The 22,512-nt window shown below is 56.8% G+C and overlaps 1 protein-coding gene across 1 annotated transcript in view; it reads left to right on the forward strand.

The window, feature by feature from the left end:
* Positions 1–22,512, forward strand: part of RBFOX3 (RNA binding fox-1 homolog 3) — a 48,832-nt gene that overhangs the window by 2,359 nt on the left and 23,961 nt on the right. The window contains 1 exon segment of the mRNA XM_042821196.1: positions 20,409–20,452. Coding sequence (XP_042677130.1) covers positions 20,409–20,452 — 44 coding nt within the window.

Here is a 22,512-nt window from a genome sequence, read left to right on the forward strand (position 1 = left end):
GATTTGCTTAATTACAGCCTCCTTTCCATAGGCAGAAGGCAGAACTGGGAGCGATGCTCCCCAACAGCAGTGCTGAGCCTGAACCCCAGCAGCTGCAGGGACACGGCCCCTTCCAGCTGCACAGCTCACCTGGGCATGGCTGGGGGGTGCTGCCCTGAGAGCACTCCTTGTGTGCACCAATAAAGGAAGGTTATTATCACTTATTCCAGCTAATTTTCTGTGGTTTGTAATGGCTTTGGGAACCAGGTAATTGCAGTGATCACATTACATGTGTAGGCATTAAAGGGAATTGAAGGGACTGTTTGTTAATTAGCTGTAGTTGTGTGGAACCTGAAACATATTAACCTTCATATAATCCCGAACTATTAGGGATGAAGAAGGGATTTAATGATGGGAGAAACAGCAAAACAAAAAGCAATTAGGGCTCTTTTCCCAGCACTGCTGGTGCTCAGGTATGGAGCAGAGCTGTGGGCAGCTCCGGCTTCTTGGGCAGCAGCATCACTGGGGATGGGGGGGAGCTCACGCTGGAGCCACGGGTGCTGGCAGAGCTGCCTCCCCCGGAGCTGCCACACCGCGGTGTCTGTGCCCGAGCTGCGTGTCACGCTGCGGTGTTGGTGCTGCAGCGCTGCTTTGGCTGTGTGCAATATGGGGCCGGGCGTGCTGATGGGACCCTCAAGTCCCGCCACAGCTCTGCAGGGCGTTGCACCGGAGCGGTGGGATGGGAGCGGTGCCCTGAGCTCCGTTGCTCGCGGCAGCGCGGGCGGGCAGAAGCCCCGGGCCGAGGTGTGAGCAGCAGCGGGGAGGAGGAGGAGGATGTGACGGCCCCCAACGCTGCGGGGCAGAGGAGGGGGCTGCGGGAGGCCGTGCCGAGCCGCGCTCTGGAGCTGCGGGGATGGATAAATCCTGTTTCTATGGCAACCTCAGCATCACCTCCTTCCTCCCCGATGTCGGAGCCCGCGATGTTCCCAGGCAGCCCGGGGCTGCTCCCCCCCGTGGCAAAAACCCTTCAGGTGCTCGAGGGCTGCGCGGACGTCGGGCGGAGCGCTGGAGCTGCCCGGGGCGCTCCGGAGCTCCCGGCCCCGCATCCCACCGCCCCTCTCCGCAGGCGCAGCGCTGCCTTTCCCCATCCGCGGGCCGTACTTCCACGGCACCTCCTGCCCAAAGGCGTCGGAGTTCGTGGAGCTCTGACAGCTCCGTGGTCCTGCCGGGAGCCCCGGTGCTTCACCACCAATCGTTAATATCAGTCAGCACCGTGCAAACAAACTCCCCGCTCCATTTATTCCACCCAGCTCCCGATTTAATTAGGTTTTCCAGTTTTCTGCTTGTCCTGGGCCGATCACTCCTTAAAACAGTGGAGAATTAATTTGCACCTGCTGTCAGAAAGCGTCTCTCTCCAGTTAGAAAAATAATTAAGCCATCATCACACATCAGGGGTAATGAATCACTGCGCTCCGCTCCCTTCACAGGTCGTTTGTTTCCTTCCACACTGGCAAAGAAGGTGTAAACTAAATGTGAGCAGCTGCCAAGTTATCCCTGTTCCCTCTCTGCCCGATTTCGTTGGGTTTTCCAGCTAAGCTGGGTCCTGGTGTGCTGGGATGGAAGTTGGTAGAAGGGAGCTGATGCTGCAGCAGCTGGTGCTGCTTTTTAGCTGTGTGCAAACCTGGAGAGCTGCAAAGTTCTGTGGCCAGTGGGTTTGCACAGTGGCTGCATTGGGGCAACCAGGGAACCCCTGGTTCCTTGCATGTGATAAAACATGTTGTAGTTTTTGAGTCTGGACGTGTGGTCAGGGAGAAAGTGCTGAGCATGATGTTTAGGGAAGGGATGCAGTGAGTGTCCCTGTGTTTGCACAGTGTGTCCTGTTTACTGGTTTGGGTTTAGATGAGCTCCTAGCTTTGGAGTCAGCTCCAGCTGATGCGAGGTGCTGGAGCCGATGTCCTCTGCAGTGCAGGGGGGTTCTGCTTCACGTGGCTGAATGAACACTTATGGAACCATCTCCAGGACCTCCACCCCATCTCCTTTCCTCTGCCATTCTGCACTTTTCACCTTTCAGTCCATGGCCTGAGCCTGTTCCATGTCTGTGTGCATGGAGCGGCCGCAGTGGGACGGCTGAGTGGCCCAGTGAGGGGAGAGCAGCACCTGGGGCAGCCACCAACCTGCTCCTTGCAGGAGCTGTGCTGTATTCATTCCTTTCTGTGGCAGGCGTGTTGTTATCTATTCCTGAGGGTGACTGCATGCACCAGAGCGTGCGGTGCCTTTGCACTGGTGCAGAGTGCTGGGGAAGGCGCAGCAGCTCCTCTGCTGTGGGCGCAGTGAATGGAGATGAAATGCTTTCCTTGCCTTTGCTGATTTGTGCTCACACCTGCTCACATGAAAGCCCAGTGCCCACTTCAGTGCCAGCTGATTAAATTAAAGTCCTAGTGAGTTTGAATAATTTTCCCTGTGAAATGTGGCAGATGGCCTCCATTAGGCGTCTGCTCCCAGCATCTGCCAGGATGTGATCAACCCCTCTTTGGAAAACGCACAAAAGGGAATGGAACAGGAGAGACCCGGGAATGGGCGCCAGTCCCTCCATCCACCGAGAGGGGATGACAGATTCTCTTTGGAAGCAACTGACGTCCTGAGGAGCGGTGTCCCTCAGCGCACCCTTTGCCATACAGATGGCAGCAGGAGGGACGGGGACGATAGCGCTGGCCCCGCAGCTCAGCTCGCCCCCAAGGTAGGCAGGACCCTGAAACCAGGGTGCGCTCTCACGCCGCTCTGTGTTGCAGAAGGCATCTGGCACCCGCGCCGGTTATCTGGGCTGTCCTTCTGCCTCGCAATCTGTTCGCGCAGGGGATGGGATTTGTGTGGGGACGGAGAGCTTTGTGGAGCGTCACATCGTCCGGTGCTACGCTGTGATCCGCGGGCTGGGGACGTGGCACTGGGACCCCCCCACATACACACACACACACACACACAACCGCACGCACGCGGCGAGGGTATGCGGGGAGCGGCGGGGATGCGGAGCGCAGAGCAGCGCGGGGTGCGCGCGGCTGCGCCCGGCGGCGGGGCCGCATTGCCGGCAGGTGGCAGCGGCAGCTCGTGGAGATGGGCAGAGCTGGGGGTGGTGGTGAGGGGGCTCGGAAATCCCCTCGACCCCGCAGAGCTGAGATCCCTCGGCAGCGTCGGGCACGAACCCACAGCATCCCGTGCTGCTGCAGTCCCGGGACCCGTTTCTGTGCCGCGCGTGGGATCGCTGCGTGCTGGAGGAGGGGGGAGGTGGGGTGCACCTGCAGCGAGCCCGCAGGAAGGTGTGCTGCTAAACTGCAGATCGATCCAAATTAAGATGGTTTCCGTGGAAAACAGCTTAATAAAGCGAAAAGGCAGCAAAGCTGCGGCTGCAGGATGGAGCCGGCTCGGCAGGCTGCAATCTCGAGTCGGCGGGGGTTGGAGGAAGGGCTGCATGCATGTGGTGTCCCCCCGGCACCGCTGGGAGAAAGCACGGCTCCGGTTGGTTGCTGGTAAATGCAGTTGAAGTTGCAAATGGAAACCCATTCCCTGCCCCAGAGACCTTGTTTGCGGTGGGATTACTGCCATAGCTGTGTCTGGGAGCGTTGCTGGAGGTTACCCAGCATGCTGCCGGGGCTGGGAGGAGGCTGCAAGTGGAGGATGAGCCAAGAGCTCTGCACGTTCAGGGCACGTTGAGCACATGCAGCGGGGCAGGAGGTGAGCTCCTGTCCTGCGAACCATATTCCTGCAGCCACAGGGCCTCACTGCATCCCCCTGCTCCTGTGTGCAGTGCCCTCAATGCGGATAGGTGTTCTCCTTCACTTGCTCATTTAGCCGTTGTCGCGTTGTTTTAATTAAATTAGCATCTTCTAATACCTTTTGTCCTGCCATCACAGCTTAATGTTCCTCTCCAGCTGCAGGGAGCTGGGAACGGCTCCCATGCCCGCAGTGTGCACAGCCCTGCTGGTGTGGGGTTGCTGCAGGGACCGGTGCCAGCGGGTGCAGGATCTGCCCCTGTTGTGTGCTGGGACTGGGGCCCATCATCAACCTCCTGCAGCTCCCTGGGGTCTGTCGAGAATGGTGGGAGCTCCATGCACATCTGGAACGGTACAGCTGAGGGGAGAAAAGGGCACCGAGAGCACGTGTTTCCCTGGTTTGTTGCAGGGAGGCAGATGGAGGAGGGCTCTGGTGGTCACCGTGTGCTGGTGAAGTGCAGCAAACACCTTCATTGTTAGTCGGGGCTTGTCGGCTGGAGCGCAGGAGCGCCGGATAAAGTGTTCCAGTGAAGAAGATAATTGAAAATCAAAAAAGACTTTGTTAATTTGATTAGGCAGAGCCGGAGTTGAATTGTTCTTCATCAAAAGAGATTTAATTTTGACATGCAATTAAATCCTTCTGCTGTACTGGTGCCCCGCTCGTTCCCAGCAAAAGGGCAAATGGGGTGGGGGGGACTTCACAGGACTGCGATGAGACGTGCTGGGAGGGGGGGGACGGGAAGAAGTGTGCAGGCAGCTGCAAAGGAGTGCTCTCATGGGGAACATCACTCTCTGAGCACTGAGTTTGGGTGGTGTCTGCAAGGCGCTGATGGTGTTAATGCAGGAGGCAGCCCCGTGTCCCAGGTCTGAGAGCAGATTTGCCCCAAAGCAGGGCAGTTTTCCCCCCAGTGCCCTCACACACCCCAACACTCCTCTTTGCTTGCTGTGTGTAATGCAGGGATGATATAAGCAGCAGTGCCATCATCCGTCCCCACGCTGCAGGTGGCGGCTGGGTGGAAGCCCTGCAGTTGGAGTTGGCGATTTAGAGCTGGTGGAAGAGAAAGAACACAGCAGGATGTGCCCAAAGTGCAGGTGGAACCGGCTCTCCTGTCCCAGGAGCCGTGCCGTGGCCTCTCCTCCCTCCCTTCACCATCCCTGTTGCTTTCTCTTTGTTCCTTGCTTTGCCATCTGCCTGGCTCGCCTTCAGACCTGCCGCAGCTTTTGCTCTGTGTGCCCATATTTCCTGCTGTTCCCTGCACTGCCCTTCCCAGCTCCATCCCATTAGCTGTGCTCCCAGCTCTCCCACCCTGAATCTGCCCGCATCTCCTGGCTCTCCCTCTCCCTCTTCTTGGCAGGGCAAGTTCTCCTTCGGGTCCCTCGCCGTGCTCCAAATGGCAGCGCCTGGTGCCTGCGCAGATGGCAGTGAGGGGATGGGGACCCACAGGTGCTGGGGGGGCAGTAGGGCAGGGTGGAGCACAGTGAGAACAGCACATCGCTTTGGGTGTATAGGGGAGGGTGTGCTCCCAGTCTGGTGATGCTGCAGAGCACATTTCCACCTGGAGCAATGGGAGCCCTGCTGGCAGCTCCCTGGGGCTGTATGGGTGAATCAGGTGTTAACCCACCAGCTGCTCTTTCCTCTCGTTGGGTTCTCCTTCTGCACCTGCGTGGGCTTTTTCTGAGCAACAGAAAAGGTGTGAAAGCGTGAATCCCTGTGCTGCCTGGTCTCTTGAGCCATCGCTGACATATTTTGCAGCTCAGGCTGTTCTAATTGCCTTTGAAAAATGCAAACCGAGAGCCAGGAACGCTGCGTGAGGGCACGGAAATGCAGCTGCCCGTGGAACACGGGCGCCTGTTGGAGCTGAGAAGGATGGGAGGATCCACCTGGGCTGTGCCAGGGATGCTGCGTGCTGGGATGGCATGAGGAGACCATGAGGACTGCCTGGGGCAAGCGCTGCGTGGAGGGGCTTGCGGGCTGGGGCCGAGCCTGTGTGCTCTGTGCACAGCACCAGTGCTAGCAGTGTTGGTGCAAAAGGGGCTTAGGTGCCTCTTGCCCAGTGCTTCTGCAAGGCTGGGCGGATGAGCAGCAAAAATCTGAGCTGAGTTTGCATCTCTTTACATCCCCTTCCTGGCAAGCAGTGGCCCTGCTTCAGGGAGAAGGAGCTGCAGAGCCAGTGCAGCTGTAGATAATGCCAGCACAGGTGGGTGCTTGGCCCTGCAGACCCTACAGACGGGTGCTCAGCCTGCAGCCCTGCAGGGTGGTCCTGCAGAGCAGCTTCAGAGCAGCACAGTGGCTGCTGAGCTCCAGGCGCAGCTCTGTGCGGTGTTTACCACCATCTTGGCTTGTTGCCTTATTTGTTCTCCTCTAATTGAGCAAATGCGCTGTAGGCAGCGAAGCTAGGCCAGCATTGACTTTATTAGGGGAGAGCATCAATACAGCACCGCATGTTAGGAGGCTCAGCCTAACGCTGTCAGACTGCTGGAGTTTTAAAGTTGCACTTTATTCATGATGTTTTGATTTCTTGTGCTCTGGGGACTCCGACGTTGATAGATTGTGATGCGGTACCAGAACAATATAATATACGAGAGCAGCTTACTTCCAAAACAGGCATTTGCCATGAGAGCCCGACATCTTCTTGGATTTTCTTTTTCTTTTTTGTTTTGTTTTTTTTTTTTGAGGGTGAAAAATGATGGCATAAAGAAATCCTAAGCTTTGCGCAGTTCCATCATCCAGAATTAGCAACCAGAAAGTCGGTGTTACTGCTGACTGGGAGGCTGCTGGATGCTGTTATGCCAAACTAATTTCTGCCTTCTTTCTGCTGCTGCAGCAGCCCTGGCAAGAGCTGTTCTCACTCCAGAAGTCGGAGTTTCAACACAAGCAGGTTCCTGCTGCTGCCAGCAACTGAGTGCTGCTCTTGCAAGTGAGCATCCGCTGTGCTGCGCTCCCCTCGGGGTCCCTGTGCTGCTGCACTGGGAGCTTGGGTTGCAGCTTCAGCATGTTCTGAACTGCTTTCTGGCTTTGGGAAGAGGAGCCCCCTTCCCCCAAGGAGGTGCAGCTGCTGAGCTGAGTGCTGTGGGCAGGGGGTGCTGCAGCTTTGGGGTCCTGCTGCCCGCCAGGCCCTGCAAGGTTGGGTTTGGGATCTGAGCACTGCGACCGTGGAATGCTGTGGATGTGTCAGAACAGCACTGTACTCCGCCTCGTTCTTGGAAATATCTGAACCATTCCTGCTAAAACTTCCCTCAAAATTTCAGCCCGAGGCAGGCATTCGAAATGGGAAACATTAGAGCGAGCTGACTTACACTGCATGAAGCTACAGGCGAGGGATAATGGGGTCTCTTAAAGCGCTGGGGACTGCGGTAGTGCTGCACTCCATAAAGCCTGCAGCAGCCCAGGGCTGAGCCACCTGCACTCTGCTGCACGCGGGCATGGCGTGGCCCTGCTGGGTCGCAGTGTGCTCCCTGTGGGGTGACCCCATGTGTGATGGGGCGCTGGCAGCCTGCAGTGTGCTCCCAGCCAGACCTTTGGGTGGTGCACAGAGCCTGGCTAGAAGTCACCCCCAGGGTTGGTGCTGGGTTCAGTCTTGGTCAGGATCTTCATCGTTGACCTGTATGAAGAGATAGTGTGCACCCTCTGCAAGTTTGCTGATGGAGCAGTGGCTGACAGCCTAGAAGGCTGTGCTGCCATTCAGCAAGAGCTGGGCAGGCTGAGTTGGGTGGAGAGGAACCTGATGAGGTTCAGCTAGGGTGAGTGTAGAGTCCTGTACCCGTGGAGGAATAACTGCATGCATCAGTACACGCTGGGGGCTGAGCTTCTGGAAAGGAGCTCTACAAAGAAGAAACTGGGGGTCCTGGTGGCCAACAGCCAGTGGTTGAGCAGCAGTTGAGCAACAGTTGACCAATGGTTGACTGTGAGCCAGCAGCGTACCTTGTGGCCAATGGTTCCCTGGGGTGCACGGCGCTGAGCGCGGCCAGCAGGGCAGGGAGGTGCTCCCCTCTGCTCTGCCCTGGGGAGGGCACATCTGGAGCACTGTGCTGGGCTCCCCAGTTGCAAGCAGAGCTGCTGCAGAGCCTGGCAGAGGATGCAGAGATGGTGGGGCCTGGAGCATCTCCCATAAGAAGAAAGGCTGAGAGCCCTGGGGCTGTTCTCGTGGGGAAGAGGAGGCTGAGAGGGATCTGATCTGAGGCGAGGCAGATGTGGTATTTACAGAGAGGCACGAGGAGTCTCTGAGGAGAGCTCGCACCACTTGCATATTAAAACAGAAATTGCAATTAACAACAAAAAGGGGCATTTTTATAACGTTTTTTTTATTGAAGTCTTAATGAACAAATAAAGAAGCAGAGAAATCTGCGTATGCGTTTGCGAGATATAAAACTGACTGAATCGAGATGAAGCAGCGAGAAAACTTGGCCCTTATTTCCTGCTGGATAAGGAAAACAGAACAGCAAAGGAGGGAGAGGAGCAGAGAGGAGCACAGCAGCTCCAGTGAGGTTTCTGCAGAATGTTCCCCAGGATGATTGACGACACTCCTTCTGCTAATTTTTAACTCTGATTGCTTCTCCTTTTCTTCAGCGGAATTTAACTAGTTTGTCTGGGATATTAATAATTAAGCACCAAGGAATTATGTCCCGAGCTGTCCTCTCAGATGAGCGTTTGTGATTGTTTTAAAGCGCGCGGCGTCGGGTTTTAGTGCCTCTTTGATAGAATTCTGCTCCTTTCCAACTGCTGACACCAGTAACCCTATAAATTAGCAGATGATGGAGGGAAATCTCCCAGCTGCTTCTGTTGGTTTTATGGTTTGATTTGTTAATAGGAGTTTTGGGTCACAGCCAGGCGTTCCTTAACCGGTGAAGGGAAGGTTTTGTCCACAGTGCAGCACCGATGCCTGGTCCTGGTGCTCTCCACGTGCCACCATCCTGGGATGCTCAGCACCTCATGGGGGCAGCTGCCTGCTGCTGGGGTTGCTTGCAATGAGGCTTTGCTTGCAGTAGGGGGTTGCTTGCAGTGGGGCTTTGCTTGCAGCAGGGGGTTGCTTGCAATAAGGGTTTGCTTGCAGCAGGGGGTTGCTTGCAATGGGGGATTGCTTGCAATGCTCAGTGCCCGTCCTGCTGCTGCCTCGCTGCTGTTGCACAGTCGAGGTTTTCATTTATTCTGGAGGGAAAAGCGTTCGCATCCCCCCAACCAACGTGAACCCAAATACAAATAAATTTCTCTCAAAGTGCAGTCGTTGGAGAAAACCAAAGGCCGTTCGTCAGGCTGACATCAGAGGAGCCGCGCTCGCTCTGACAAGCAGCACAGGCTCATGTTTTATTCACCAGCCCTGAAAAATACCTTCCCGAAGAGGGGGCCCATAAATAAACCAGCGTGATGAATATTACACGGGATAAAAACTGATAAAGCAAGAGCCCCAGACACAGCGAGGTTGGGGAAACACGTGGCTGTTGTCGCCTCTGATCCTGCGTGATGTGCCTGGGGCAGGGGAAGGCGTCGTGGTGGGAGTGGGCTGAGCCCAGCACCACTCACCTGCTCACCTGTGCCTGTATGGGTGGGGGTGAGTGGTGCTGGGGCCTGGGCAGCCATCCCCATGTGTTTTACTGAGGGTTTGCAGTGGCTGTGAGGCTTGCAGAGCGCTCACTGCACGGCGCTTGGCTCCTGCTGGCTTCGTCCGCCTTGAACTTTCAGGAACGTTTGCCTTTCCTTCTCTCCACCCAATTTAAAGAAAACAGTAGCTCAGCTCCCGGGGCAGCTGTGTCTTTGTGATGGTCTCCCTGTGTCTCTGAACAGTGGGCTGCAAGGAAATGAAGCATTGCATTCCAAAGTCGTGCGTTCAAAGGCTGCAGGAGGAAGTTTGCACAGATGGATGCTCTGCAATCCCACATTTGGCGAATTCTGTGTGAACTGTGTGCAGATCCCCTTGGAGAAGTTCCTTTGCTCTCCCTCCCGGAGCATCCCATGCTCCACACCTCCCCTCTGCAGGAGGCAGGGCCTTGAAATGAGAGCTCTTTGCTTATTATTGCGTGGTTTAATTGCTGCCTGATGGTCTGATCCACCACAAACACCGAAGCACCCGTGGTGGCTGCAGATCTGGAGCCGTGGAGCAGCCCCACAGGTGGAGCATGGAGGGGTTGATGGAGGGAGCTCTGTGCAGAGTGGTTGGAGTTCACGGGGCGGCCATGGAACAGCATCAGCTGTAATGCTTATGGCATGAGGGGGGGAGATGGGAAGGTGCAGGCATTGGTGCTGCCTCTCCCAGGCTCCAGCCAGGAAGGCTTCGTGGTGCCCTCCGGTGCTTCTTGTCGTCATGAATCCTGGGCTCTATCAAAGCTTAATCAAGGTGATGGCAGTAATGAGGCTGGGAGGGATGGGGGCTCAGCTGCAGGGGACTCAGCACCGTGGATTGGGGAAGCAGCTGCACCTCCGGGGAGGGTGAGACCCCCCCCTATGTCTGCACACTGGGGCCGGCCCTGCTCCCCACCCCACCCCCACCCACTGCCAACAGTGTATTAAAAAAACATAATTGATTTTCCTTCCTGCCAGTGCTTAACCCAGACTTTCCCGCTGCAGCAGCAGAGGGCCCTGATTACAATATCTCTGAAGAGGGCACCGTGAGTTATAGTAATGGACACTCTTCTGCCTGTCTGTGCCGCCCATAAATCTCTCCCCTCCTGGAAGTGCAGATGGTCCATAACCGTCCATCATCCCGAGCGAGCGCCGGACAGCCTGGGGTGGGCTGCTCCTCTGAGGCCACATTTCTGCAAGCTCAACGGTTCTGTGGCTCGGCACGAGCTCTCGGTAATGGAGAACGAGCTGCTTCACCACCAGCTGTGATTTAGGGGGGAACGGGCAGTAAATATCCCACAGCTGTGGTGGGAGGGACGGCACTGTGGCTGCTTCGGCACAGCAGTGCTCGCTGCTGGCACACCCCAGCACGGTGCTGCTTCGTGGCTGTCTCTGAGCCACGTGTGTTGTGTGACCTCCTTGCCTGGTCGCTGTCACCGAGGGGTCCCTGCAAGGTCCCTGCTGTGTGTCCTCTGCACTCATCCCTGCAGGACCTGCTCGCTCGCAGCCACAGATTTAGGAGCAAACGTGCAAACTGTCCCCCCAGGAGCTGTCCTGGAGGGATTGCAGAGCTCTGAGCTGCCTTCTGTTGGCACGGACCCACATCGGCAAGTGCCCTTATTTACGAGCATCCCTCTGGCATGGCCTTTAAGCTCTTCCATTCTGATTTTTGCATCGTGCTTACTGTGAACCCAGGCCCGCTGAGACCCCGATGTGGCAGCAGCGATGGCTCTGGGAGCACTGGGCTCACTCAAATTGGGTTGGAGCTCTTGCTGCGTCCATGGTAGGGTCTCTTTCTCTGAGTAATGACCTGGAATTGGATCCTGCTGTGTTTATTAGACAGTGAGAGTTGTGCAGGATCAAAGCAAAGCAGGCTGAGCACCGCAGAGCTGGGGGAGAGAGCAGCCTTTTGCTGGCAAACAAACAACCCAGCAGCCCAGGAAGGGATCTGTGCTCCTGATAACAGATGCAGCTATGCTCCAGCAGGAAATCTTTCTGTGGGTCAGAGTCACCTGGCCCATGGGCAGGGCTGTGGGGCTGCAGGCACGGAGCTGGTGGCTGACCACAGGGCTCAGTGCTTCAGCAGCCCTGGGGCTCTCCTCGCTCGGGCACCACAGCCCTGTGCCCACCCACGCTGGAGCAACCGAGGGCAGGGAGAGCAATTGCAGCACTAATTAATGGCTGTGCTGGAGGGAGCTGACAGCTCACTGAGCCTGCAGCGCGATGAGCAGCTGGATGCTGCGCTCCCAACAAGCTGCTCCATGGGCTGCTGGGGCCGGGGGCAAGCTCTGCACGGGCTCTGCATGTCAGCAGGCCTCCATAGTGCCCCTGCTCTGTGCCCTGCAAACCATCCCCGCAGTGAGGAGGGGCTGGGGCTGCTTTGCAGATTCAGGCGGCATCAGCTGGGTTTATTAAGCTAATAAAACAATGTTAAGTATCCGCACACTGGAGCCCCCTGAGGTCTTTTTATGTGCAGAGAGGACCCGAGGGATCCCAGCGCCTCCGAACTGATGATTGCTCTGTCACACTAATAGATAGCAGAGCAGGTAGCACTGCGCCAGGCACTGTTCCTCCACCAGCACTGTGCCCTCAGCCAGACCCCATCTGCTCCTTGAACCGGTGCCCATGCAGCCCCAGCGCAGCGCTCAGCTCTGTGGGCTGGCAGTGCCACCTCCGTGCACTCAGCAGTGCTGTGCTGTGCTGCACCTGGTGTGCAGAGCATCACCTCACCCAGCCCCCTTGCTGCACGGAGGTGTAGGGCAATGCACTGGCAGCATGCAAAGCAGCCGCGTATAATAGATAATAATTAATAGACTGCTCCAGCGGCTAGCTAGGTAAGTAGATAAATAATTTTAATTATCCTTGGGGAGGCTGTAAATTCGCACACAGCCCTTTATTAAACTCCCTGTTTACAACAGTCATTTATATTGTGTGTCATTTTGCATAAAACCCCCTTGGGGCTGAATTGCGCTGCGTAATAATGGCTCTGTTATTAGCAGTGCCTCTGCCCAGAGCCGTGGGGCTCCAGCCATGTGCCAGTGGCCCTGGTGGCATGATGGGGCCGAGGGTGCTGGCGGGACCAGGAGGTTCCCAGACCCCCCTCCAGCTCCTTCCCGGCGGTGTTTGGACCTTTGTGCTGATGGCAGGGTGGGTTTTTTGGTGTTTTTTTTTAACCTCCCCCCCCATTTATTTGCACGGGTCTCTCCGAAGAGCCATAAATTCTGAGCGGTGAAATCCCGCTGCGTCAGCAGTCTGCGGAATGAATTGATATTAAACGCGACCAAAGTCTCTCTCATTCACCCCGACCACTTTCTCCTTCCATCCCCAAAGACGTAATTGAGAAGTGGAGGGATGGGTGCTTGCCATCACCCCTGCCTGGAGCAGCACCGTGCTGCCTATTGCCGGGATCTCATTAATTAGGGATTATTTACCAATAACTGCTCTCCACGCGCTCCCACCCTGCGGCGCACTGCACTCCATGGCCTCACTGGTTTCCAGTGGCACTGCTGGCAGTGGCTCTGCCCGGCTCTGTGTGCTTTTAGGATCACTTTTTGGGCACGGTGCGCATTTCCCCGCTCTGCTTTTCTGTGCGCTGTGTTTGCAGTGCTGCTGCTTTGCACGCGGACCAGCAGCACGCACCCAGCACTGGGGATGGAGCACTGCTTGGGAAGTGCTGGTGCCATCCTGGTGGGCTGGAATCTCCTTTTTTGGTGCATGGCAATGTGCACCTGCTCCCCTGGCACTGACTCCAGCATGTGTGAGAGGTAACTCCACAGCCGCCATCAAATACGGTTTAATATCCCCGTTTCTGTGTCTCCAGGCAGTGGGGGGGGATGTGGGCAGCCCAGGCTCAGCACTGGGGCTGTGGGGCAGTGTGTGCCCCCCAAACGGAGCGTTCCCTTGCTGCAGGGTCGGGGTTATTCGTTATTTTTAGCAATCGATGTTATTGATGCCGTGTGAGCTGGAGGAAGCCACTGGAGGGCTGTTCTTCCAACTCATTACATTTAGAGCTGAACTATCCCCCTTTTATATAAATCCTGACACATAAAGATAAAATACGTTGCTTTCCATTGAGCCGCAGCCCGGACACAGGGATGGGTTGGTGCTGAGTCAGGGCAGCCCTGCACACACGTGGCCGTGGGGAGGGGTCCCCCGGGGGCAGGGACAATGAGCACCACTCTGGGGGCCGTGCTGCACGGCTCCCATGGGCTGAAGGATTTAGCTGAGCCTCCCAGCACGGGGCTCTGCTCTGCTCCCTGCCAACCCAGGAGCTTTCACCCCACATCCTGATGCTGGGGACTCCCCCCGCTGCCCCCAGACCTGGTGCTGCCGAAGGGGCTCCCGCGCACCGTGCTGCTGCTGCCTCATTAGCATTACTACTTGGCCAATCTCCGTGATTAATGTGCTGACTTGAGCAGAGAACCCGGTGCTGAGATGAAATGTAAACCCTGCGCTCCTTGCAGCACGGTCTCCTCGCTCACTCGATGGAATCTCAGTCCCTGCGGAGGGGATCGATGCTAACCTGCTTACCGCCTGTGCTGCGCCCGCTGGGGGCAGTTTAGGGTCAGGAGGGTCCCCCCAGGGCTGCCCCCCACACGGCTCGAGGGCACAGACTGTCCGTGCATCCATCTATCCGCAGCGCGGCTCTCAGCTGCCCCCTGCACAGCAAGAGGGGGCACAAAGGAAAGAGCCCCCCCAGCATTTCCACTACATCAGCCCAGGGCTTGAGTGGAGCCCAGGCCCGCCTGAGAGGGCTCTTACCATTTATCTTTGTAGTTTTTCATTTAGAGAGCAAAATACACAGAACCCAAACCTCTTTTTAAAGCAACGCATCACTGCATCCCTTCAGGGAAAAGCACTCTCACACCGAGGTTTTCCTGCACTCTTGCTGTCCTCAGTGCCTCCATTCTGCACTTTCAGAGCACTTGTCCCCCGGCCATTCCCTCTGCGCTCAGGATTTGTTTCTTTAAAAATAATAACAACAAAAAAAGACTTTTTACTATTGTTCCCAATCGACGTTACGGTAGATCTGTGTGGATGCCAGAAGCCCTCCCCTGCTCGCCCTGCAGTGCTCCATACCCCCCCTCTCCCCTCCATCTCCTACCTGCACCCTGGTGGTGTCTGGCACCCTGCAGCCACAGCTCCGTTCACCCCCAGACCCCACTGGGCTCCTCAGTGCTGTCCTCTTGCTGTCACCCCTCGGAGCAGAGCTGTGGGCTGTGCTGTGTCCCATCGGTTCTCGGCGAGGAGGGAGAGCTCAGGTTAATTTACGGTGTGTGAGGGAACCAGGGATGGGAATAGCGTCTGCCCTCTAAATAAGTCATGAAGCAGGATCCCAACAGCACAATTAGAACCCTCCGTTAATGATTATTTATGGGGCTGGGAATGCTTATTTAACCTGACTATATTAAATATTAAACCAAATTATAATATTTATAACCGTATTTCCAACAAAAGGGAGCGGTGCGCGCTGGGGCAGGGCTGTGCAAGCAGGTGGGGCTGTGCCCAATCCAAGGGTCCCAGGGTCTCCACTCTGGCCATGCCACGGCTCACACATCTGGGACATGAGGAGCAGAGCTGCCCTGAATGGCTTTGCACAGAGCTGGGCGCTGCCAGGAGGGTGCAGGACGGTACTGGTGGCACGCACTGAGCTGGGGCTGGGGATGTGGATCTGCTGTTCTGGGTGCCAGTGGGGGCCCTGGGGTGGTTGGGACGTGGCCAGGGCTGCAGCCCTCCTGGTGCAGGGGACATTGGGATCCTGCCAGCCCCACAGCGTCCCGGTAAGGATGGGAGAAGCCGTCAGCCCTGGCACGGCCAATGGACGCCGTCAGCAGGGAAACGGGCTGAGCAAAACAGCCAGTTGAATTGATTTCACTTGCAATTGGCAAATCCATTGGCAAAGCAAACTGTGTTATCAACCTGAAATGAGCTGAGCCATGCTCTCTGCTGAGGAGCACGCTGGGGGCTGTGCTGCACGGTGTGGGGTCCCAGTGACCCACCTGCTCCCCTCCCTGTGGGGTGCTCTGCGTTCCCACCATGAGCGCAGCAAAGGGAGGCAGTTGGCTGCATTTGGAGTGCAGCTCTGAATGCTTTCTCTCCATGAAGGCAGGTTGACAGCACCGGCCCTCTGGGGCTGAATGCCCAATGGAGGCAATGTCTCTGGCGTGGGGCAGCCCGCAGTACGGAGGGCAGCAGGGACAGCAGGATTTCCATCTGCAGAGGGCACTGAGACAGGACCTGTGGCTGGAGTCCTGCAAAGGTTCAATACTGCTGTGACCACTAACAATATTTCAGGTGTGCAATCTGAGGTGATGACGGGGCTAATCAAATCTCAGGCATAAGCTGTGACTTGTGGGGTCAGGAGGGAATGCACCACACCTTGCACAGGGGTGCTTAATTGCTTTTGTCTTCTCCTGAATCAAAGCAGACAGCTGGGCTGGGTGGGCAAGGAGCTGCGCCCAGAGCTCATAGCTGTGTGCCTGCTGGAATTCAGTTGCTTTTCAGCATTGCCACAGCTCCTGTTCTGCTTGCCCCAGCACATGTGGGAGGTGAGTGAAAAATCCCTCCAAGTTCCCAAAGATGGTGTGATTGCAGGTTCTGTGGCCTATTGCAGATAAAATGATGATTAAGGGGTCCTACCCTATAAGCAGACAACCGTGTTTGACCTTATTTAGGCTCCTAATCAATTTGCCCCCGGTGTGATTAATTGAGATGCTCGCCATTGATTTTCCTTGAGACAGGAGGAACAGCGGAGGTGGGATTTGCAGGGATATGGCTGTGGGGAGAGGGCAGTGTTGGTGGTGAGCAGTGCTAAGCCCCATGCAGGGCAGGGGTATCCCTTCACTGTGGCTTTGGGTCTCTGCCAGCACAGCTCTGCCTCCTTCCTCTGTTTGCAGAAGGGTAACAGGGCCTACCACCGTGTGGTTGGGCATGGGGGTATGGGAAGCACCCTGTGAATCTGGGACTGGGGTGGGCTCCGAAGGGGCAGGAGGATGGGGCACATTGTGTGTCTGTGCTGCAGAGCCCTGCGGAGCTGCTGGCTGTTGTATGGGATGAGTTATGTGCTGGGGGATTCAGTGCTCTGGTCAATTATTGCAGGCAGTAAAGCACCCTGCTGCTGTTTTCCCTTGGCACAGCTGAAGGTGGAAGGACAGGGCCATGTGCTCCCCTGCCCACAGCTCCCAGCCCCACTCCTGGACCCCTCCACCCCACAGTGCCTTCCTGCCTGTGTCTGCATGGTTTCAGTCACCCATTGCCATGGGAAAGTCTCAGCATAGCAGCCACGGGGGGAGCTGGGACCCCCTGCCCCGAGCACCCCTGTGGGGTGGGGGTGAGCAGCATCAGGGCCCCCTCCGTATGAGCTGCCCACAACCATCAGGGTGGGCAGCGCTGTGCCCAGAGCCGCCTCTGCGAGGTGAAGGACCTGCGGCACGGATGATTGGAAAGGATTTTCTAGTTAAATTGCTGAGCAGATGGATTTACCCTGGACTGGTCCTTGTGGACTCTGGAACATTTTCTCTTCTGTCACGGTTCCTTTTTATGACCTGCCATTTGCTCCAGCAAGCAAGGAGAGAGCTCTTGGCGTCCCGCTGCCACCGGGAGCACGTGGGCATCACTGCTGGGAGCTGCGAGCTCCTTTTGAGGAACACAACCACAGCCAGCAGGGCACCAGGCTCATCCCAGCCCTGTGCTAGCAACATCCATCAGCACCGTGCTGCCCTGTGCTCTGTGTGCCTCCTGCCCTCCACCACCCATCCCTATGCAGCCCTGAGATGATGCCACCTCTTCTCCGAGCAGTGTCATCCTCCGGGTGCAGGTGGCATTCCTCTGCAGGGTGGTGCAGTGGGCACAGGGGCTGTGGTGCCCTGGGGAGGGCAGGCACTACACTCACTGCAGCATCGATCACGTGGCTGCTTGGGTTTCCACTGTTCCTGTTTATGAGCAATATTTCTCTTTCTTAGAAGAAGGGGAAAAGATGACACACGATCTTCCACTGAAGCCTTTCCCCTTCCTCCAGCGGTGTTTTCTGCCATTTACATTAAGGGCTGCACTGGCTTGGGGTAAATGGAGCAGGTTTGCAATTAGTTTTCAAAGTACTTATCTCATTAAAGTAAATGAATTATTGATTTAGTGACACTCATGCTTTTAGTGAGCGGCACCGTGCCATCACCGCTCTGTTCCCTGCCTTGCCATGGCCGGCCCTCGCACGCTCCTTCCTTGCACGCACGTGTGTGCGGCTGTGTGCCCGTCGCTCCCCATGTGAGCCTGGTGCCGGGTGCCCAGCTGGATGTCCCCCAGCACGTGGGGCTGCAGGAGGGTGAAGTGCTGCTCCACGGCCAAACGTTGATGGCTGCTCCTGCCTGCCCTGCGCCGGCTGCTGACTCATCTCTTTTACGCTGCTCTGGCGAGATTTAATCTCTCCCGTAAGAGAAAACGCTCCGTTCGTTGGAACCCACCTGCCCATGGCTGCTTCTGTCCCTGTGGCAGCACAGGGGCTGTGCTGCAGGCAGGAGCTGAGCATTTGGGGCACCCGGCAGCACAGCGTGGGCACATCGCTCCTTGCGCAGTGCCTCAGTGCTGCTGTGCTGTGGATTTGGGCCCAGGAACCTCTTCCTCCTCTTTCTCCTCCTTCTCAGGGTAGCGTTGCCTGGGGAAGGCAGTGGCAGTGCAGCTGGAGCTGAAGGTCAGCACTGTTCCAGGGCACTGCACGTCCATGGGTGCCCAGCCAAGTGACAGCTGTGTGCCAACCGTGAGCCAGAGGTGTGCTATCTGGGTGCCAGCCGTGATCCAGCTGTGTGCCAGCCACGTGCTAGCCGTGATCAAGCCGTGTGTTAGACATGATTAGCTGTGTGCCAGCCGTGTGCTAGCCGTGATGATCCAAGTGCCAGCTGTGTGCCAGCCAAGTGCTAGCCACTACTGAGCCGTGTGCCTGTCATGATGAGCCTTGTGCTGTCCGGTGTGAGCTGCGGTTGAGCCGTGTGCTAGCTGTGTGTTAGCTGTGTGCTAGCCATGATGAGCCATAGAATCACAGAATGGCTTGAGTTGGAAAGGATCTCAAAAATCATTAGCCATGTGTCGGCCTTGTGCTAGCCACGACCCAGTCATGTACTAGCTGTGATGAGCTGTGTGCCAGCCATGATCCAGCCATGTGCTAGCCACGTTCTAACCTTGTGTCAGGTGTATGCCAGCCAGCATTGTGCAGCAAAGCAGAGCAGATCTGCTCTGTCCAGGCAAGAGGCATCTGCTGACAATATCTGAGAGGAAGGTACAGGAGAAGAGCAGTGCTGTGCTGTCAGTGGCAGCCAAGGAGTGACTGCACTTTTTGGATGAGAGCCGGCAGCTGGGCAACTCTCCCAAACAGTCACTGAGCCCTGAAGCTGTCCCAGTGCCCGTCCTGGTGCCCATCCTGGTGCTGTGGCTCTGTTCCCACTGCAACAAAGCTGCAGGGTGGGGTACATGGGCTTGCGTGGCCACTGCCCATATTGCAGCAGAGCAAGAGGTGATGGGTGCTGGGTGCCTTCAGAGCTTCCCTGTAGGTCAGAGCATCCCGTTACATCTATCCCTGCTACCACGGGGACCTGCCTGTGGGCTGCAGCCCTCGCCCCATCGCTGTCTGCATCAGTGCTGGGAATGGGACGTTCCATCTTTCTGAGTTTAAAGGAAAAAAAAAAAAAAATCCTTCTCATTTAATTAAAAGTGTTGACATTGTGCCTGGCCATCCCGCCCGCCAGAGAACGTGGTTATAAATTAAACATTAAACCTTTAATGGCCCATAAAGAAATATTCGCTGCTGCTTATGTATATAGGGGATATAAATAGAGAGGGCTGCTGGGGGAGGGGCAGGATATTATTTTTCCTCAGCCAGATAATCTTTGCTAATGAATTTAATTAAAAGAAAAAATTAATTTAGGACTTTTTTGGTGGAGAGAACGGAGGGGTTGGGGGGTATCAGAATGTACTTTGGGAAAGTTGTGCTGGGAAGTTTCCTGGCAAGGCACAGCGCTGGGACTGAGGGTGGGGGGTCCTCCCTGGGTGCCCACTCAGGGCTCCCCCTGGTTCCCATCCCACCGCCTGGGGTCAGGATGGCTCAAGGGGCTCCTGAGCTTAGAGGAGAGCATGTCTGAGGATGGGAGCAGGCAGTGGTTTGCCACTGGTGTGGGGACATCCTTGCGCTGGGGACCGGGGGCTTCCCGCCTCTGTGCGCTGAGCTGGAGAACGTGTCTAGCTGGGCTGGAGCTTTCTGGAGGGTTTTTATCATAAGAGCACTAATGGAAGTCAGCACCAGCCTAATGAGCTGTGTTCCTCCATGAATCTGATTCATTGAGGCAGGAATTACCATAATTGATTATCCTGCTGTGCGGCTGAGAGCGGTGTTTGCTAACAGAAGTGCCTGGGAACCCACGCCGTGCTTTCAGCATTGGGGTTGTGCCTTCAGGTTGAGCTCACGTGGGGCCCCGGAGCAGCCCTGGGGCTGCGTGTGGGGCTGCACCACTATGGGGCCAGGGGAAGACAAGGGGACATAAGGGGACAGCAGGTCTGTGGTGTTCTCCACGCTAAGGTCTTCAGGTGGGGAGAAGTAGCTGGGACTCTGCGCCTTGAGGTCTGCAAAGAAGCGGTGAGCAAACAGAAGCAGTCCTCATCTGCTCTCTCTCTCAAAAAAAAAAATCCCGTGCCATATGAGTGGCTCTCATTATTTCTGAGGGTCTGACATGATTGATGAACATTCAGGTTGGCACCGTTGCCAAAGCCAATTAGCTGAAGTGCAGCTTTCAGGAAGTTTTCTTTGAAATTCGGTGATCTTCTCCAAGAAGTACCCAGCGCTGGGACAGGAGGGGCAGGAGGGGATGGGGTCTGACATGGAGTTGTCTCTGGGTGACGCTGCACACTGCAGAGCTGAGAGCACCAGCCAAAGCTGTGCCCGGTGCCCCCCTGCCTGGCTGCCTGCTGCTAACAGGGAGCGTTCCCAGGGCTCCTGGGAGACAGCAGTTGTGTTTGCCCACGCATTCTAAAATTTTGCTGGTCAATGAGCAGATAGCGTTGCCTGTAAGCAGGTTTAGCAATAGCAATCATTGATTTTAATTCTCCCTCCTCTTTCTTGTCTTTATTCTTAGAGAGCCCAGCGCGAGCGCCGCAGGAGGAACTTGGCTGCATAAAGGTACAGAGCTGTCCCCTTCTGATGAGCCCGCAGCGCTCGTGTGCCCCACTGCCCAAACCCTGCCCCAGGGTCCCCCCAGGGAGGCAGGGACTGGGAGCTGAGAGCTGCATGTGTGGGGTGGGGAGATTTGGGGGCTGCACGGGGTGGGATGGCGTAGAGCTGCAGGGAGGGCTGCTCCAGCCTTGGGCGCCCAACCCCGGCACTGAGCCAGATGCAGAGTGGCATGAATGGAGTGAGTCCAGGCAGCACCGCCCGGGCTGTGGTGTCTGTGGGGTGTCCGTGTGTGCTGGCGGTGCTGTCTGTCTGTGTGGCTCTGGGAGCATTCCTTATGGCTGTCTGCTGAAGGGCCGTGTCCTCACTTGGGTGCTGCCCTCCCCAGGATGATACCCCTGAGGGATGCTGCTGGCTCGTGGGTAACACAGCCTGGCTGCTGTGCAGCTCGCTGAGCCCCAAGGTGGTGCTAATGGAGCAGAGAGCTGTGTGGGGAGGAGAGCTCTGGTCGTGGTGGGGTGAGGATGGCCCAGGTGTGCTGGAGGTGTGCTGCTCTGCGGGCTGAGGGGGACTGTGAGTCTGCCAGAAGGGCCAAGGGCATCAAAAGGCCCGTGCCCAACCTGCTCTGGGCACCAGGAGCTGGCAGCGGACGCATGGTGCAGGCAGTGGGGCAGAGCATGTGGGCAGAGTGTTCCCTGCTACAGTCATTGTGGGAGCAGGCAGGTTCTGGGCACACATCGTGTCACCACTCAGGGCCATGCTGATGGGGGATGCAGCACAGCTCTGCATGCCCGGGATGGAGCCATGCACCCATCCACTCCTGTCCTGCCATTTCGGGAGAGGCCTTTTGGGATGAGCTCACAGACACCATGGGCTGGGGCACAGCTTGCCCCAAGCCTGCATGGCTGAGTGCTCAGAGAGGAGATCTTCCCTGTAGCAGTGGGGGCACAACTTCTGAAGCCTTGTTTTGACACAGGCTGTCTGCAAAGATGCCCATGGGGTGAAGGTAGTCCTTGAAAAAGGGGCTGGGTGGTGGAGGAGGTGAGCAGTTCTGGGCAAAGAGGAGCTGCTCTGCAGAGCTGGGGTGATGCCCCATCCGACTGGCAGCCCCTGCCCAGGGTACTCCCTCGTTGGGTCTCAGCTATTGTGGTAACAGAGGTTTTATTTGGAACCTTGTGTCAAAATGCAGCAGGGAGCCTCTGCCCTAGGAGGACAGCATCCTGCCCGTCCCACCAGCAGTGTGGGGTCTGGCTGCTGTGCCCTTGGTTGCAGCTGGGGTTATGCTTGCAGGGTGCAAAGAACGAGGGGAGAGTGTTATCACCAAGACATAAGAGGGAGCGGGAAGCCCCCAGCTCCTGCTTCCTGCAGTGGTGGCTCCTCTGCTTTATCACCCTCTCCCAGTGCTGAATTATTGAGAGTGTTGCTTTCTTTTATTGCTGTGCTGGAGGAGCAATGCCTCAGCCTGGCTCTGCTTTGAATATGATTACGGGCCTGGAGATGTCAGAGCCAGCAGGGCCCCAGAGACCAATCTGCCACCCCTCTCACTCCTTTGCCTTCCCTTACTCTTATTTATTCCCTTGCTCCTGCGTCTGGTTCAGCGCACACGGTCCCTTTGCTCTCCTCTGCGGTGCAGAGCCCCACAGGGACAGGAGATTTAGTGACAGCCGTGCAGTGCATGCAGAGCTGCCCCACGCGGGCAGGGCTCTCCTACCTGGGGGTCCTGCTGCAGGCAAACCTTACACCACCGGTCCCACTGACCCCAGGGGTCCCACTCTGCCATCCGCCCTGCGCAGCACAGGAGCTTTGTGCCGGGGCTGTGCAGGATGTGCTGTGCTGTTGAGGGTCCCGGTGTCACTGAGGGCTCTGGGTGCCCCCCTCCCTCTGGCGGCTGCCGGGAGCTGGCTGGCAGCTCGCAGGTTAATGGTGAGAGCCTTATTGACAGGAGAGCTTGGAAAATGCTGAGGCAGGACATCTGCTGCTCCGCGTGTCCATGCGGAGCCCACGCCGCTCCTGTGAGCGCACGCTGCCACTGCCGGACCCCCGCCTCGTGCAGCCTCCTGCTCACCCAC

The sequence above is a fragment of the Centrocercus urophasianus genome, unplaced genomic scaffold (assembly GCF_019232065.1).
Source record: "Centrocercus urophasianus isolate 14NV4802_14NV808 unplaced genomic scaffold, USGS_Curo_1.0 seq_190, whole genome shotgun sequence".
Classification (NCBI taxonomy): domain Eukaryota; kingdom Metazoa; phylum Chordata; class Aves; order Galliformes; family Phasianidae; genus Centrocercus; species Centrocercus urophasianus.